Source organism: Populus nigra, chromosome 5 (assembly GCF_951802175.1).
Source record: "Populus nigra chromosome 5, ddPopNigr1.1, whole genome shotgun sequence".
Classification (NCBI taxonomy): Eukaryota; Viridiplantae; Streptophyta; class Magnoliopsida; order Malpighiales; family Salicaceae; genus Populus; species Populus nigra.
The window spans coordinates 13,857,320-13,875,032 of NC_084856.1; the positions used below are offsets into that span (position 1 = coordinate 13,857,320).

At 32.6% G+C, this 17,713-nt stretch overlaps 3 protein-coding genes across 6 annotated transcripts; 2 read left to right on the plus strand and 1 right to left on the minus strand.

Annotated features, from left to right (window-relative positions):
* Window positions 1-6,393: 6,393 nt before the first annotated feature.
* LOC133693191 (uncharacterized) lies at window positions 6,394-7,152 on the plus strand. Its single transcript, XM_062114353.1, has one exon. It carries the CDS (start codon window positions 6,514-6,516, stop codon window positions 6,952-6,954), a length of 441 nt encoding a protein of 146 aa, XP_061970337.1. The 5' UTR covers window positions 6,394-6,513; the 3' UTR covers window positions 6,955-7,152.
* A 3,092-nt stretch (window positions 7,153-10,244) lies between these two features.
* On the plus strand, window positions 10,245-10,924 carry LOC133694096 (STS14 protein). The gene has a single exon (XM_062115531.1). It carries the CDS (start codon window positions 10,293-10,295, stop codon window positions 10,839-10,841), a length of 549 nt encoding a protein of 182 aa, XP_061971515.1. The 5' UTR covers window positions 10,245-10,292; the 3' UTR covers window positions 10,842-10,924.
* Window positions 10,925-11,995: 1,071 nt separating this feature from the next.
* On the minus strand, window positions 11,996-17,513 carry LOC133693196 (uncharacterized). 4 transcript variants are annotated; one of them, XM_062114361.1, is made up of 13 exons: window positions 17,018-17,512; window positions 16,516-16,920; window positions 16,350-16,425; window positions 16,106-16,178; window positions 15,538-15,621; window positions 15,343-15,459; window positions 14,620-15,045; window positions 13,966-14,366; window positions 13,741-13,840; window positions 13,583-13,642; window positions 13,413-13,499; window positions 12,914-13,042; window positions 11,996-12,492 (listed from the first exon to the last, which is right to left on the minus strand). In XM_062114361.1, exons 5-13 carry the CDS (start codon window positions 15,616-15,618, stop codon window positions 12,190-12,192), a joined length of 1,704 nt encoding a protein of 567 aa, XP_061970345.1. In that variant the 5' UTR covers window positions 15,619-15,621; window positions 16,106-16,178; window positions 16,350-16,425; window positions 16,516-16,920; window positions 17,018-17,512; the 3' UTR covers window positions 11,996-12,189. The 4 variants fall into 4 exon arrangements, with proteins under 4 accessions (XP_061970345.1, XP_061970343.1, XP_061970346.1 ...); XM_062114359.1 differs by lacking the exon at window positions 16,350-16,425 and having other exon boundaries at window positions 16,853-16,920; window positions 17,018-17,513; XM_062114362.1 differs by lacking the exon at window positions 16,350-16,425.
* Window positions 17,514-17,713: the final 200 nt, after the last annotated feature.

Below are 17,713 nucleotides of genomic sequence, written 5' to 3' on the forward strand. Positions count from 1 at the left end.
TTAAAGATAATGCTTTTATTTAGACAGTGGCTTAGTGAGAGGATCTACAAAATTTTCTTCAGTGGGTACTTATTATATCTTTATATATTCTTTTCTATGATTCTTTAATTATTCTTTATGGGATCAATCACTCATGGTTTTACCCAAACAAAGTCTAGATAAGAGATTATGAACCTGAAGCTTGAAGAACTAATGAGGTATTTATAGCCTATAAGTCTTGTATTTTTATAGAGATGAGAGATTAGAGTGTAATTTTGCCCTGATAATATTAATAAGGAATAAATATTACTTGCACAAACATTAATGAGGGAAATATGTATTGAGAGATTTTTTATACACCTAGGATCGTAGATCTATAATGTAGCCCACTCCATAAAGGTTAGGCTCTTCCTTTAAATTAAATTTATGGCGTTAGGCTCTTTTTCAAGGTTGATCCTATGAGGGGAGGCTTTTCTTTTAAACTGAGCTCATAGGTGGTTGGGCCCAAGTATGTTGTATGAGCTCATGGGTTTTTAAGCCTTCAAGGGTTTTTTAAGCCCATTAAATTTAGATTTATCAAATATTTTTGTATTTTATTTGGTTTAAAAGAGAAAGGACATAATAAAATACTTTTTTATTAAAATAATTAGAGACATTATTTTCACTTTAGTTTATAATAAGCATTATTTTTTTACTTAAAAAAACTATAATTTCTCTACTAATTAAAATTATGTTAAAAAATTTAAATCATCATAAAAAATGAAAATCTAGTGCTAAGAATACAATATAACTAAATTATTTTTTACTCAATCATTAAATAATTTATCCAAATATATTTAATAATAAAATAAATAATTAAACCAATAATATGTTAAATAAAATATTTGACAAACACAAAAACAAATTTAAAATATAACATAATGGAAAAATATTGATTTTTAATTATATTTTAATTATTATATTGATTTTTCAATAATGATATTTATATCCTTTTGTAATGTTAAAAAACTCACTTGATAAAAAAAAAACTTTATTTTTATAATTGTTTAATATAAATCACTTTGGTTAATTAATTTTATTCAATAAATAAAAAATTAATTTACTCCTATTCATTTATTTTTTTAATTTTCATAAACCATGAAAAAATTTAAAATAATTTATTTTTTATTTCGAGCAATTGATTTTATATTAATTTGATGAAATGAAAAACCAAGCTTTTAATAAAATTACATTCTGAAAAAGCATTTGTAAGAATATGTGTGTTAGTGTGTGTGTGTGTAAAAGACATAGAATATTTGAGCTTGGAACCAAGCCTAGTCACTGCTAAGAGCGTGTTTGGTATTGCGGTTGCTATTATGGTTGTGGTTTGAAAAAAGTTGTTTTATAAAAAGTACTTTTAGTTGAGTTTGGTTTGAAAAAATATATGTTTGGTTAAAACTGTGGTTGAAATTGAGGTTGAACAAAAAGTAGTTTAATGTGTTTGGTTAAAAAAAATACTTTTCAAATTGAGGTTATAAAATAATTAATATATATATTAATATTGATGGTTTTTAATTTAAATATTGTAGATTTAACTACTGTTATTACATCATGAAATAAATAATATTGATATTAAATATTTCTTTATTATTCCATTAAATTACGTGCAATTTCATCACATTCAAAATCTATCCACCAAGAAGTACATTTTCCATGGTTTATTAAACGCGCAACAACATCGGGTAAAAATATCATCAAAAATAAAATTGGGATTGCAATCAAATTCTGCAAATGCTACGTCATCAAACGATCTCCTTCTAATTTTTTGAATAAAACACAAATAAAAATAAAAACTGAATTTTTTTTAACTGGGTTGGACCCGGTAAGAACAAAATTGGGATTGCAATTAAATTCTGCAAATGTTACATCATCAAACGATTTCCTTCTAATTTTTTGAATAAAACACAATTAAAAAAATAAAAATTGAATTTTTTTTAACCGAGTCGAACCCGGTTCAATATATTTAGCTTTGGACCGGACCCAGGTGGTCCGGAACAATAACAAGAACAATAGAGAGTGACTCCACTGTTCCCGTGAACAGTGGCGAGTGAAAACTCTCCACTGTGTTCTGCATGTTTGTGGAAAGCAGCAGAGAGCTGCTTTCCGCAAACCTGCGGTTTTAATTTATTTTAGCCGCCCCCACATGATCAGTAAGCATGGTTTTTATGTTACCAAACACTTAACAGCTGCAGTTTGCTTTAAAAGCAACCACAACAGCGTAAACAAACACCTTCTAAATGTAGAATCAAGCTCAAACGCTCGTGTAAAACCCCAGTAGAATTTTTGGTAATTATAGGAGATTTAACCGGGAGATTAAATGAGATTAAATTAAAATAAAATGTACAAGAGTGTAGTAATGTGAAATGATGTGTTAGAATTCTACATTAAATAAATGGAAGTAAAAATTAAAAATTAAGTTTTATCTTTGGAAAAAAGCGGCAAGATTTAATTTAATTGGAAAATAAGGTGAATATTTTTGGTATTAGTATAGATTTTGATTTGAGATTTCTAATTAAGAAAGGCATCAAATGCATCATTTTCTCTTTTAAAAAAGAAAAAGCTAAACCGATCAATCACTATGCCAGGATCCTTAATATTTAGGGAATCTCCGATAAAAGAGCCAAAACAAAAGATAAAAATAAATAAAAAAAATAAAACTATTTTTTTAGCTTTTATTCTTTAATTTTTCAGCTCCAATGAAAAAGTCAAATATAGATTTTTTATTAAAAATAAAAGTCTTTCTGTTATATCTATCAAAAGAGTCAAAACATTAAAATAAATTATTTAAAATTTTATTCTTTCATCAAGAAAACTTCCTTAATAGCTTTTCTAAAAAAGACTAAAATTATTAAAATTAAAAATATTTAGATACAAATAGGTTGTTAAAATAATTTTTTTTCAATTAAAGTTTATCTACTGTTTGAATAGTATAAATTTGATTATATATATATATATATATATATATATATATATATATAATCATATTTACACTATTCAAACAATTATATCTACAATTTGACTCTTTTAAATGGCTTTTGACATTAGAAATGCTTTTATATAAGATACCATACAAAGATTTTTTTTAAAAAAAAAAAATGTCAGAGCTTGATATATCTCATGAGTAGTGGAGATGGTAATATCAATACAAAATTATTGTCTATTTGATCATTATTTCAAAAAAAAAATCTTATTTTCCATAAACATCTTGATTACATGGTTTAAACCATCTTTGTTAATTACTAAAGCTTGAAGTAACTTTGATATATGATGTTAGACATAACATATATAATATCTATATACATACATACATTCATACCCTCACCACCTATAGATAGTTTTAGAAAATCTTTCTTTGTAGTAGATACCGAATGTCAAATATGGCTTGTAACAATCTATTTTTTCGAGCATATAATGATTCTTTCACCAATTGAGGCATTAATTTAGTTATTAAAATATCATGTCTCTATCCAAGATCCTATCATCACAATTCTATTTTTGTCTAGATTTTAGAGTAAATAAACTTCTAGATATTGTATTTCATTGGTGATTACTTGGTTATTTGAGAACTCTGATCTTTGGCTCTGGAACTTAAATATTTTCTTATATCTAAAAAGAGATTCCAGATTAATATGAAGGAAGTTTAGAATCAAAATTATTCTTCTATGATCAATCAATAAAAACATTAACAACTTAGAATTGGATCAATTTTTCCTCTGTGTGAAAAAGCAGGGGGGGGTAGACATATTCATTCTTGAGCAAAAAATGTAAGTCATATTCATTCGTGAGCAAAAAATGTAAGTCATGTTTCAACAATATGTTGATAAGATGTTTAATAGTTTTATTTTTTTCATGGGCAAGTAATATGGTGAAAATTGCTAGAATTATGGAAACAAAGTGTTAAGTTTTTTAAATTCATCACTTCTAATCAGCTTACAAGCTTTTGATACACATATGAAATTTATTCTCAACAAGTTTTTGAAACTGAATGAAAATATCATAATTTTTTAATTTGACATACATAAAATAAAATTAAATGAATTAGTAAAATGATCTTTAAAGATAATAAAATAACGATACCCTTTAAATAAATAAATGGATGAAAAATCCAAAACATCACTAAAATATTAAATTTAGATGAGTAATGCTTGCATGTTATGAAAAACATAAAGTTGATCTACTATATTTGCTCATACCACAAGTAGTATAATTGAAATTAAAAGAAGATGATAACATCGAAAAACATTTATTGAAAACTAAATTTTGCATAGCTTTTGAAGTGCAATCCTTGACAAGACAAAAATGATCATGGAATTTAAAAAGAAAATTATCACCAATAGAAAATCAACTCATAAAAAGTAAAGAGTTTGTTATATCAGCATGTAAAATAAATGATAAATTTAAGGCATGAGTATGTGTGTGAATATTTGAATGACCAATAATAGAGATTAAAATAATCTTATTATCCCCTGTTTTAAGGTGATTTGAACCAATATATAACTCCATATTTGAGAGGATAATAATATCCAAAGTGACATGATGAGTGGTTTTAGTATCTGAGTTAGAATCAAGACAATCAGAACCATAAAAGCTAATAGTTGAGTCTGTCAACACTACTGACTTCTCACAGCCAACTAATCATAATCTTTTCGCACCTCTAGACTGATAATTATTTATGCCCCTATCATTGATCCATAAAAGAAAAGAGATGGCCAAGCGATTCCAACTGCAACATGAATGTGATTAAGAGTTGGACTGATTCAAAAGTTATCATAATCTAAAATTACGATAAATATTATGGGTTAGACAATGACCATGTTGTTGATAACCTCTTTCACAATGGTTAAACCTCTAATGATCACTTAAGAAAGTATTACCAGAGCAAGGGTGTTCACTATTATAAAAAAAAGGGAGATTATCTTTAGCTTAGTTATGGTACATTGGATCGGGCAAGATAAGCTGCTAGATAGATGGTATTGACATCATTGTCTTGCTGAATAAAAAGACATCGAAATGTATTCCTATTATAAACTTATTAGTTAACATTAAACGAGTGTATTCAATAAAGGATACCAATTATACCCGAGTAATAAGATTAGTTACAAGATCATTAAACTCTATATTAAACCTTTTGAATAGATAAATGTCAAAAGATAAAGGATCACGAGGTTTGCTAACAATTACGAGTTAATCATTATAGGCCTTTCCATATTATAACTAGGTTGTGACACTTTCATCATGTGTTTGATATAGTTCAATCAATATTGAGTGTATAGACATAATGCATGTTGTATAGGGAGAGGCCAATGTTGATACTAGAGTAGTTTAAAAGACATGAGACATGGTACAATTAATAATTAAAAATAATACTCCAATGAAAAAGGAGATGATTGGTATGCTCATAAGTAGTTGATCTTGTTTTATTCACATGTTATAGGTTGGATAGATTGACTTTTTTAATGTTATTAGAATACATGTCGCTACCATTGATAAATTTAAATGGGCATGATGAATATGTTGAAAGTTAGTTATGGGTTAATGGCATGGAGCTGACATCATTAGGGTTGCAACACTAAGGTAGGGTTTGCCATGTGTTGTGATGTAAAAAAGGATTTGTGAAGAGATTGATTTTAAAATAATAATTATATAATATGCTATAAAACTATAACATGACAATGAAACTAGATGTAATGTGAAAAAGTTAGCTTTAAAAAAAAATGTTATAAGCTTTAAATATGAATATAATAAATATCATATTGATATTAACTAACCTCAATCCTAAATTATGTTTGATTATATTACTTTCCTATATAATTTAATCTTTTTCCTGTATGAATATTCTATAATTCAATGTATTGAAATTTAGAAAAACAAACTTAATGTGAATAAAAAAAAACTGAGACAAAAATATTAGGAGTGAGTAAAAAAACTAAAAAAATGATTAAATCGAGAAAACAAAAAAAAATAACTAAAAAAATCGAACTGTGAAAAAACTTATTATAATTTTATAAAAATTGACCGGTTCGTTTCGGTTTTGATTTTATAAATCTGAAACCGAAAAAACTAAACCAAATCCAAACTGAAAAAACCAAACTAAACCAGGTTGAATCAGTTTCGATTTGGTTTTTATTTTTTATTTTTTTTAAATCAGTTTTAATTATTTTTTTTATATAAAAACCAAACCTGCTAGAGAAATTCAAAACACAAAAATCTGCAGTCCCTGTCTGTGTAATATGACCTAGAATCGAGGTTACTAAATACCACATACATACAACCTGTCTCCCACAACTTACAGGCTGGCAACTCCTGCACAGTGATCACGTAAAATGACAAATCTGACGTGGCAACCAAATACAGATATCGAAGCAATCTCTCCTTAATTAAAATACACACACACACACACACTCACTCACGCACGCACCACCCTCTTCCTCTTCAGATTTCAGACCTCTCATCACCAGCCAAAGAGAAAGAAAAGTAATAATAATAAAAAAACTCATGGGCATTTGCAGTTCTTGTGAATCAGCACATGTAGCAACGGCAAAGTTGATTTTACAAGATGGAAGGTTACAGGAATTCTCATACCCAGTCAAGGTTTCTTATGTTCTTGCCAAGAATCCGACCTGCTTCATTTGCAACGCTGATGAAATGGAATTTGATGATGTTGTTTCAGCTATAAATGATGATGAAGAACTCCAGCCGGGTCAGCTCTATTTTGCTTTGCCATTGAGCTGGTTGAAGCATCCATTGCAGCCTGAACAAATGGCTGCATTGGCTGTTAAAGCTAGCTCAGCTTTAATGAAAACTGGAGGGGCTGAAAAATGTAGGTGCCGCAAGAAATTGGTGTTTTCTGCAGACAATGATGGTCGCGGTGGTGGGCCGAGCAGGAATGGTGGCAGGAGTAAGCTTACGGCAATGTTGAGTGCAATTCCCGAGTAGGGATAGTCTGGGAATTTAGGGAGGGGGTATTGGTGTAAATATTGTAATGATGGGGGTTAAATTGTTGAGACTCTTGGGAGGTTGTGCTTGGTAAGCTGCTTCGGTGGTACGATACTTCTGGCTGTCACCCATTTAAGGGTCGTAATACAATTTTACCCCTAGCTATGTTCGAAAATAATAATTAATTTTTTCTTATTAGTAACAGGTGAGCATGAATGGCTCCGTGCGTTATTACTATTTGCATATGACATTAATCTAAAGGATATCTGTTTATTTTACGTTTTAAAAAATGTTTTTTTATTTTTTTTTCAAATTATTTTAATGTGTTAATATTAAAAATAAATTAAAAAAATTATTTCAATGTAATTTTAAATAAAAAAATATTTTTAAAAATACTTATTATTATAATAACCCTAAAATATAAATAAAACAGCTAGCATTGAGGTTATTTAGTATTTTTTATTATAAAGTCTTAAAACGAAAAGAGCCAAATTAATTAGTTTTACTTAGTTAGTATTTGTTTTCGTCATAATAATTTTTTAAAAAATATTATTCATGTGAATATATTAAAATAATATTTTTTAAAATTGAAAAAAATCAAAAACACTTTTTAATAAAAAAATAAATAAAGGTAAAAAAAAGAGCTTGACTTGTGTGTAAAGATTTGCGGGAGGCTATTTAGTGGTTTATGCTTAAGAGTTAAATAATGTTTATAAATGACTCATACAAAATTAATTGTCTTTGCCGTAATATCAACTCACAACCGTAATAATCAAATTGAATACGAACCGTATTGTATGATGTGTCGTTTTTGGTTTCCTTAGTTACTGATTGGCTTCGGGGTCGCTATTAGCTGGCGAGGAAATTAGTTATAAGATAAGATTGATGTGCTTTGCTATCGTACTGATCTCACAGCTGTTGTGTGACTCTGCTGCACTTGACTATAATAATAATAATATGTACCGAGATATAATAATTCAATCTTGACTCTGATAATCCACATTAACATAAATTAAAATTCTTTTTTATTTTTTTTTTAAATTCAATCTTGTGATTGTTTTTAATATAATAATAATAATAATATGTTCCGAGATATTAAAACTATAGAAATCAAACTCTCATCCTATATTTATATATAAAAAAATACATGAATGAAAAGTATGAAAGATGCCGCGAAACTTTGTTAATAACTCTTCAATAAGTTAGAGTAGTTTAATAAAAAAATCAAATTAAAAAAATTTCCTCTATCACACAAACTATGTGACAATATTGTATTCAACTTTATAAAAAAAAATTATTATCTTACATGATAATATTTATATTTTAAATAAAATAAATCATAATGAATCCAATAAGCTAACATCAACTCTAATTAAAATAAAACTCAAGGTATCTCAAATAAGGCTTCAAATATAAAATAATAATAATAATTCTAAAAATTATAACTAAGTTGCAGAGCTCTAGGAATTAAAAAAAATTGAATAAAATTCTAGCTTAAAAAAAAAACTATTGGCCAAATAGCCCAGAATATTATCAAGAACCATTTCAACCCAATAACTTAAACTATTAGATGAGGTTTTAGGATATGATTTATATTATTTTTTAACACAACTCCTCAAGTAAAAACCATTTGAACTTGAAACTTGCACATGCTCACATTACCTTGTGCTTAATTTTATCAAATAAATAGAGATTGTGAGATTCGAATTTGTGACCGCTTTGTCATTAAAGCTTTGATATCATGTAAAAGAACTATTTCAACCTAATAACTTAAGCTATTAGATGAGATTTCAGAATATAATTTATATTATTTTCTAACAAATACTACCCTTAAAATCCAAAACCTTGAAATCCAAAACATAGATGGGAATAATTCTTCATTAGCCTCCCTCCAATGTTTATACACACAATAAAAAATTGCTCTCCTAGCTTAGAATTCCATAAAACACATGACACAAGGAAATAAATAAACCTCTGGCTATTAAAATTAATTAGCTTATAAAATCGATAGATAAAGCTTTTTTTACACATAAAATAAATTGATTAAGATTTAATAATCATTTCTTAGTGAAAATATTGTTTTTTTAAAATTTATCTTAACTTAAATACTCTGAATAAATCCGTTAAATATATCTTTAGCATCTTTATCCTAGACATTGTAATTGGTATAATGAATTTTTTTGATATAATTTATATTCCATCATGTGTTCCTTTAAATAGAAACTCTAAAATCTAATTCTTATCCTACAAGATAGGAAAAATAAAAATATATAATTTATTTTATAAAAAATAAAAATAACACACTTGTGGTGGAGTGCGGGTATCTAAATGATGTACGTTGTAGTCTGTATGAATACAAGGCCGAGGTGTAAATTCGAGTCAGGCTATTAGTAAAAGGAACAGCGAAGAAAGCAGTAGAGAATTGAGTTCACTCTTTTAGAGGGTCAAATACATGCTTCATTCCTCTGTGAGATCAGCCCAGCTCCCACGTATATTCCTATTTCCTACCATAGAGCTTCATGGTAAGTCCAGCTCACAGCAATAAATGGAGCCATCCATTACTGCAACCTGGGGCAGCTAAACATGTCACACGCAAGCAAAAATAACGTTTCCACAGTTCAATAACTCATTCCAACCACTATTACAAGGAAGTTTGCAGCGTGAAGCCAAGCAGTGATCATGGAGATTGGCATGGTAATCAAGAGGTCCTGAAATATAAATCATAGAAGATACTGTACGCCAAACCTTCTGCATCATCTTCTAGTTGGTAGCAGTTCTTTAGCCCGAGCATGCTCACATCCATCCTCTGAAACAAGAAATCTTGCCCAGGCGTGTTGAGAATCAAGCCTTCATCTCCCACTCATAAATGCACAGACCACATGGGAACACCAGATTTCACTGAGATTTGCACAGCATTTCAGATCAAAGTCAACAGTACTCTCACGTGTGCCATCCAATTTGATTGTTGTACACAAGTCAATAAACAATGTCAAGGGGTGGGCGGCACTGTCTGAGCCTTCCCATGGTTTCAAGGCTCCTTGTCCCAGTCCCCAACAAATCACCTGGCCCGATGCATCGCGGATGATGCCTTCACCCCTTTCTGTCATATGAAAAATTATTTCTTAGAATTATCTTGGGAACAACATGAATCTTCCAATTAATCAAAATGGTGGCAAATTGACAGTATAAACCTTAACCATGTGAAAGTGAGGGTGGCATTGTGAAGGACAACCTCGTCATACCACCTAAGCATAGCCAGACCACACAAGAGCAAATCTACTAATAAACTGGACCCTCAGCTGAAAATCACTTGACCTTGTAAAAATCTAGCTAAAGAAATGGCTTGCTCCTCCTTGCTTCCCCTTCTGTTTCTAGCTTTATGCCACAGCTCAACCCAAGTTGCAGCTCCTGCATCAGACCATAACCCCACCCAAGTCACAACAGCTCCAGTTCCACTGCCAAGTGTGGCTAAAGAGTTCCTACAGTCTCACAACCAAGCAAGATCAGCGGTTGGTGTTGGCCCTCTCAAGTGGAGCGAGATGCTAGCCAATGCCACAAGCAGACTAGTCAGGTACCAAAGGAACAAAATGGGTTGCCAGTTTGCAAACTTGAGCAACAGTAAGTATGGTGCAAATCAGTTATGGGCTAGTGGCATGGCTGTGACTCCACTCATGGCTGTTGATCACTGGGTACAAGAGAAGAATTACTATAACCACACTAACAATTCCTGTGCACCAAGCCATAGGTGTGGAGTTTACACACAGGTGGTGTGGAGGAAATCTTTGGAGTTGGGGTGTGCACAAGCTACATGCGTGAAGGACCAAGCTAGCTTAACTATTTGTTTTTATAATCCTCCTGGGAATATTATAGGGGAAAGCCCATATTAGACAAGTTATAGCTAGTTAAATCTCTGGTTAACTGTTTGTGCATCGTTGGAACTTGTTTAAGAGTTGTTTTTACCTTTTTTGAAGATTTCAGTGCTTATGTTTAGTGAGTAGGGGACATGCAGATTGCTGCTTCTTTTTTCTCTCTTTTAATTGCCAGATATTAAATTTGCACGGATGCAAGTTCATAAGCACAATTGTCTCGATTTTAATGCAGACTCAAGAGCCATGCTACAAGATCTCGAGGCTTTACATCTAGTTTTCACCATGGATAAAATATGTGAAAAATGATCTTTCCAAAAGCATAGATCGAATGGAACAAGTCATTACACTGCTTCCAAATATTTGTTCTGTAGATGGTTTTCACTAATGAAGAATGTGAACATGGTTGTGGAGACAGAACCATCCTGCAATAACTATCTGCACTGATAGCCTGGTAATAATTGAGCTCCGACAGACTGCGAATCACATGTTCACCCACCCCCTTCTTTATCCCAAAAATATATATTCATCATTAAGCCATGAATCCTCATAGCACAAATAATTGATGTTACTTGGAAACTTGAGACGAGTTTTTTTTTTTTTTTCAGAAGTTTCATTTTAAAGATTTTCTTGCTTTTTATCTATATTATCTATGACTTTAATATCAAAAGTTGTTTCAACCAAACAATTTTTGTTTCGAACAACGGCTATAGTTGGTCACATGTGCAACCCCAAAAGCTATACTTTACACCAACCTCTAGTTACTAGGATCTTTTTCAGTTTCACAAGGCGAGGGAGAATGGTCTTGCCAGGAATAGAACAATGCTCTACAAAGGTTCAGTTTCCGGTATAAACAAGTGTGGTAGGAATTCTTTAAATGAACAAATGGCAGAGTCTAATATGAAGGAATTTCATTCAATGAGTCTAAACCATTGGCGAACATGTCTAGTTCAGAGAAATCCAACCTGTCGTGTGATATATTGTCGGCATGATCAGTACGGAGACAACTGATGATAGCCATCTTCTTCATATGATTGGTCTGTGTCAAACACCTATGCAAAATTCTGCACTTATAATCAACCAAATAATATCTCAAGAAAACAACGCAGTAGGTATATTTTCTATGCACATTTTCATTTCATTTCGCAACGTCACAGAGATCATGAATGCTTCCATGCTCGGAAAAGGCGGAATCGAGATTTCATTATACAAAACAAAAGATTGCATTGTTCTATCCCACCATTTCAGACTTCATCTCCTAATATATACAAGGAAAAAATTTAAAATCTCAAAATATAAGAACCTTGAGAACTATGTGAATGAATAGAGGAGGTCGGATACTATTAAACTTTTTGACACACGGAAGCAGTCACTTTACCAGCTCTTTAGATAACAGGTACCGAAAAGTAAAATTATGCGGAATCCATTCAATGGTCTTACGAGGTTTTCCTAGCTGACATTTCTTAAGACACTTCCTTACAGCAGCAGGCAAAGTTTTTTGGATCATTTCAAGAACAACCGCAGGACATAAACCTGAATCCTTGGTGTAGGATTCCACAATCTTTGGAAGCAGGATTTTCTGGTCCTTGCGTATGCCAAAGGTTGCTCGGATATACTCTTCCTTCGCAGCTTCAAGCTCATGAATTATTCCCTTTGGAGTGTAGACACGGACCTGGCAAAAGTACTTGTCTAAATTCCATTTGAAGAGGATAAACTAAACAGAAAATACGACCAAAAATCCACAAAATCTGTAAAACCCAGGTTCAGTTCTTTTTACTGAGCTGATATTTCATAATATACTTTAGAATAGTCAAAAGGAAATTACTTCTTTTGGAAACCAATGCATGGTATCACAAAAAAGAGCTCTTTATGAAAGAGTGCTGTGAAAAGGCAGCGCGCACACAAAGTGCAGGCAACTAATCAGAAAAACTTACATTTAAAAAGGATGTAGCATTTAATTTTGGTTGGGTTATTCTTAATCAGTATTGCGATTACATAATATATGCAAACAATGTTCATGCTGCACAGTATCTTACATATGACTGCTACTCATCTACTAAAAATCTTGTAACAGATGAAGGAAAATGAAGTACCGCAGGATCAGAATGGCTTCCTGAACATAGTGCAAAGTGCAAAAGCGGTTCTGAATGGTCAGTTGCATATGCTTGCCGATCCTCTACTGTCTTGAATTTGGACTTTGATGAGAGTAATGTTCGAATCCACTGCAATTAGGGACAAGCTTTTTCAGGATCATTATATCAAATGAATTTACAACGTAACTGACAAGTGCATTATTGTATCCCACGAGAATTGCTTTACAAATACAAATATCCTTATTGAACATACAAATATATATCATTGTCTTTTTTTGTGTGAGCATGCCTGTGTTCTTTTCATGACACAAAAAATAATGCCCTTGTTTATTTGAAAGATTTTTCACGATGGTGGCTCAACTCTACATGCCAAATCCTGCATTGGATCTCAACAAAAGGCAGGTAAAGTTGCAAGACCCTACACACCAAAGCCCTTTGACAAGATATTAACAATAATGACTTCTGAATTTTAGTTTCAAGAAAAACTCTAAAGATCCACCTGTCCAGGACGAGACATCCGGCATCCAAGTATAGAACTCTGTATCGTGTCTGCACTAAATGTATGACCCCCGACATTATATGCAGCCTGCACAGAGCAAGAGTGTAAGAACACGTATATTTGCACAAATTCTCTTCCTCAAAGGAAAAATGCGAAAGGGTTTCCCTTACTCTCAAAAGTAGAAAGAGCCTCTTAACATTGTTTTGGGGAATCCCATACACCAGAAATGCCTATTAGAGAATATTGAAGTTATAAACTCATGTCAGAAAAAAAAAAAAATATGGAATTAGCTTGTTAACTAAATATTTCTATCAAAAAGTGCCATTACATGCATCACCAACGCATTGTGTATATTGATCCAGAAAGCTAGCTTCTCCTCATGTTTTAGCTTCCTAGGATCAACTTCCTCTAGTCGACAGATAAGTGATCTGCGGCAGAAGATCCCAAAAATCATAATAAGAATCTCAACATAACAGCAAAACACATGCTGTTTACTTGATACCTACATTATTAACACGTTTTCTAGTAATAATCAGATCGTAGATCGGCTCACCTGAAATTTTGTAGCAAGTTTTCAACATCTCCTAATTTTTTACTATCTCTATAGATCCATGGGACTTCAACCATTGTACTGTATGGTCCACTGAACTCTTTCAGACCTTCAACAAGGAAAGGGTTATCCAACCGTATGTCAAAGGATGAATTATTCCTAAATCCCGGACCCCACATATCACATTGTTCTCGTGGGGAAAATTCACTCATGGATGATGAAGATGAATTGGGAGATGAAAGGCTATTATGTGTCAAAGGTGGATCTGAAAGCTTGCAGTATATAGCTGACATGCACTTTATCATATCCTCTGAAAGCTTGTTAGGTGTCTCTGGAACATGATCAGAAATGCGAGTACCAAGATGCTCAGCCAAACTAATAATGTTTGATGCACTCTGGGCATACTGCAAAAAAACGCAAAATTTATAATCCATTCAAGGCTGATAAAATTGTCATTTGATGAAATTATTCGCCCTATCTCTGTAATTGTTGAATTTGAAAATGAATAGCCAATGACAGTATTCTTCCACATTGTTTTGGCAAACAATAGTAAAAAAGCACCTTGTGCTTAACATGCTCCATCGTCATTGGTAGTTGTTGCAAACAGCAAAACTAAAAAACTGCAAAGATATAATTTATGTGTTAGCACTCAGTTACCTCCATCATGGACAATGGCTGGGTATGGCATGCACGCACAGCTCTACCAAAAGATGCTGATGGAGGAGAGGCTCTATTTGAAAATGTAGTGTGTTGGGACAATAAAGACTGACATCGATGAACTCCAGAATCTAATAGTTTCTCCTCTCCTCCTATTCTATTGGTTTCCTTCCATGTATTGTTAAGTAACTGACAAGCAGTTTCAGTAGCTGAAGTTTCCTTGTTTGATATATCAGGCCTGGAAACATCAAACAACCTTCGTCCCGGGGTTGTGACAGGGGTTTTTAAACTTTGATCCTGGTTAGATGGGGAAACCAAGGATGCTCGTTGATCAAATGCCTTCCGGTACAGGGAGAGAAGATATTGTTCCAGATATACAACTTCCAACTCTAATGCTGCAGTTTCTTTGATTAATTCTGTGGCTGGCTGGAGTTGCAGAAAACACAGGAACTAGCAAGTCAAAAACCTTGAGCCTAACAATGAACTCTGACATTTTAATTCCATTTTACATATTAAGTGACATAAATCAGAACAAGAAACTGAAATTACAAATTATCAGAAGATTTTCCCAAAGAAATGATAAGAATTCAGCAAGTGAGCTGTTGGTATGGTTACAAGTTTTGCTGAAAGGCCCCCGCTCCGTATAAATTCACTTTGAATGACAGTAATATGCACAACTATTTCTATTTCTATTCCCATAAAATTATTATGGCAAGGATTTACCTTAGGCATTGACAGCTCAGACATGCTCTCATGGGAAGAAGTCCTATAACCCAATGCCTTTTCAAGAGCCCAACGGACCTGAAACTGATCCTGTAATCTTTTCTCAAGCTGTAGAATCTGCATAAAAGAGTTCAACTAATATTTAACTCAGAGCAAGAAAGAACAGGACGAGAATGAAGAAGTTCAGTTACATACCTCTTGCTTCAAAGAAACTTGCATTTCGGTCTTAGGGGATTGTTTCTTCTCGGCTTTGGCAGAGTATTTCAAGTGCCCCATATTCTGTAATCAGATTGTATCCAAAAATCATATACTTAGTAATTGCTTCTTATGTTATGATCCAGGAGGATTCACCTAATGAATTAATGTGTTGGGAAAAGCTACCAAATCAGCTTAGCTTTTGAGTTAATTATATGAGTTATTCTTTATTTAAATCACAAGAATAATTTATTCCATTCAACTAAACCACCGCAGTGGGGACCATAACTAAAATTTGACTCACATGTATTAAGCTAATTATTCATCCCATTGCCCCAACCTAAACAAATAGAATAATAATTCGAAGGCGAAGAAACAACCTTATGCAGATGAGGAGATTTAAAAGAAATCATTTTACAGTAAGTTTTGGCTGGCCTTATGCTCGAGGTCTTTATAAAACATGGGGATGAAAGGTTGGCTACTGTAAAGAAGAAATAAGATACTGAGCTGCTTCTTTTTCTTTTCATTTTTTTTAAGCAAAAGGGCATAAAAAAAGGTGTATTCTTACCAGCTTTATGCGGCTGGATGCTTCATAGGAACTATCTAAGTCATCTTCCTCGAGTCTTTTCTTATCTGGGAAGCTGCCACAGCACAAATAGCAAACATAAAAACGGAAGTGGATATATAATGAAGAAGGAAAAAAAAGATTAAAAGGCTTGGCGGCCTCTATATAATGAGCACAGCTACTGCACAATTACTGGATTTTCTTTTTAACTGGGAAGGAGGAGGTGGCTAGAGATGTTAACGGTTACCTCCTATCAAAGATCCACTTTGCAATAATTTTCCCAAGACCCAACTTGAAACAGTTTTCAGTTTCATTCACCGCATCTATTACTCATTAATTGCTAGCTTTATCAGAGAAGGAACTTGGGAGAAATTGAAAAGAAAAATCCCCAAATTCCAAGCTGGGAAACATACTCTAAAATCCCATCTTCAAGAAGTTCTTTATGATTTAGGAAAAGCTCTCCCACTGTTCCTCTTTTTTGAAGCTCTAAAATTTCATCTGGACGACAAAAATTTCATCGTCTTTTCTGCTTGAAAAATAGCTCGGAGAATAAAACCAAAACTTTCATGGGGTTTTAAACAACACTTTTTAGCAGGTGTGATGAATGCCCCAAGTTTCCATTTTACTCATGAAGCCCGCCACAGAAGCCATTCCAGTTGAAAAAAACCCATCAAGTAGAATAGCAATGAACAGAAATGAGCAATGAGAACAATAATTGCAAGCTTACAAAAGATTGAATTAATAGCTTACCTCTTTGAACGCTTGTGTCTAGTAGTCACTTTCAATCCATACATTTTACTATCTTCGCCACCTTCAAACTGAGAGAAAACGCACCCCAATCAACATTAGTAAAACAGACAACATCCCCAATAAACAAAAAAAAAATAAAAAAATCTGAAAACAAAGGTCAGATACCATTGAACTCCAGGAACAAAACAAGCAAGTACCCAAGATTGAATCTTTAAAGAAATGATGAATCAGAGAGCCGGAGCCACTGAGGTCTAATTAGACTCCAAAAACTGAACTTGTCTTCATGTGAACCCGTACCCACAAAGTGATCATTAGCAGCTGTTAACAGTGTCTGAACATAGCAGAGGGCCTGACATAGTTCAGAAGGATAAAACCTTTGTGTTTTTGACCAGTGAGCCTTCACCTTGAAGCGACTCACGTTGGTCTATAAATCAGTTCACTTTTACAAATTAAAAGTCTTTCTGCATTAAAAGATGTAAACCAGCTCGTGGGCTTTAAATGGAGAAGAAAGAAAGTTTGCTCAAGTCTATGCTACAGTATAGAGCAGACCCTTGCACCTTAAAATGTCAAAGGAGTCCAAAAGTAAACAATTTTCTTTGATTCTCTTCACCAGAGAGAGAGAGCGCCAAAGAGACAAAGAAGGGGAAGATAAATAGTTGCTGTGATGAGTGTTAACATATAAATGTCCATACATTTATGGTCCAATTTCCACATTCTCTTCTCTCGTTGGTAAGCAAGTGAGACTTGTCCCCCCCCCCCCCCCCCCCCCCCCAAATTGTCCTCTTTTGTTTATACGCATTTCAAGCGTTTGTGGAATTGGATTCCAAACTATATTTCTAAAACAATTATTTATACCGAATG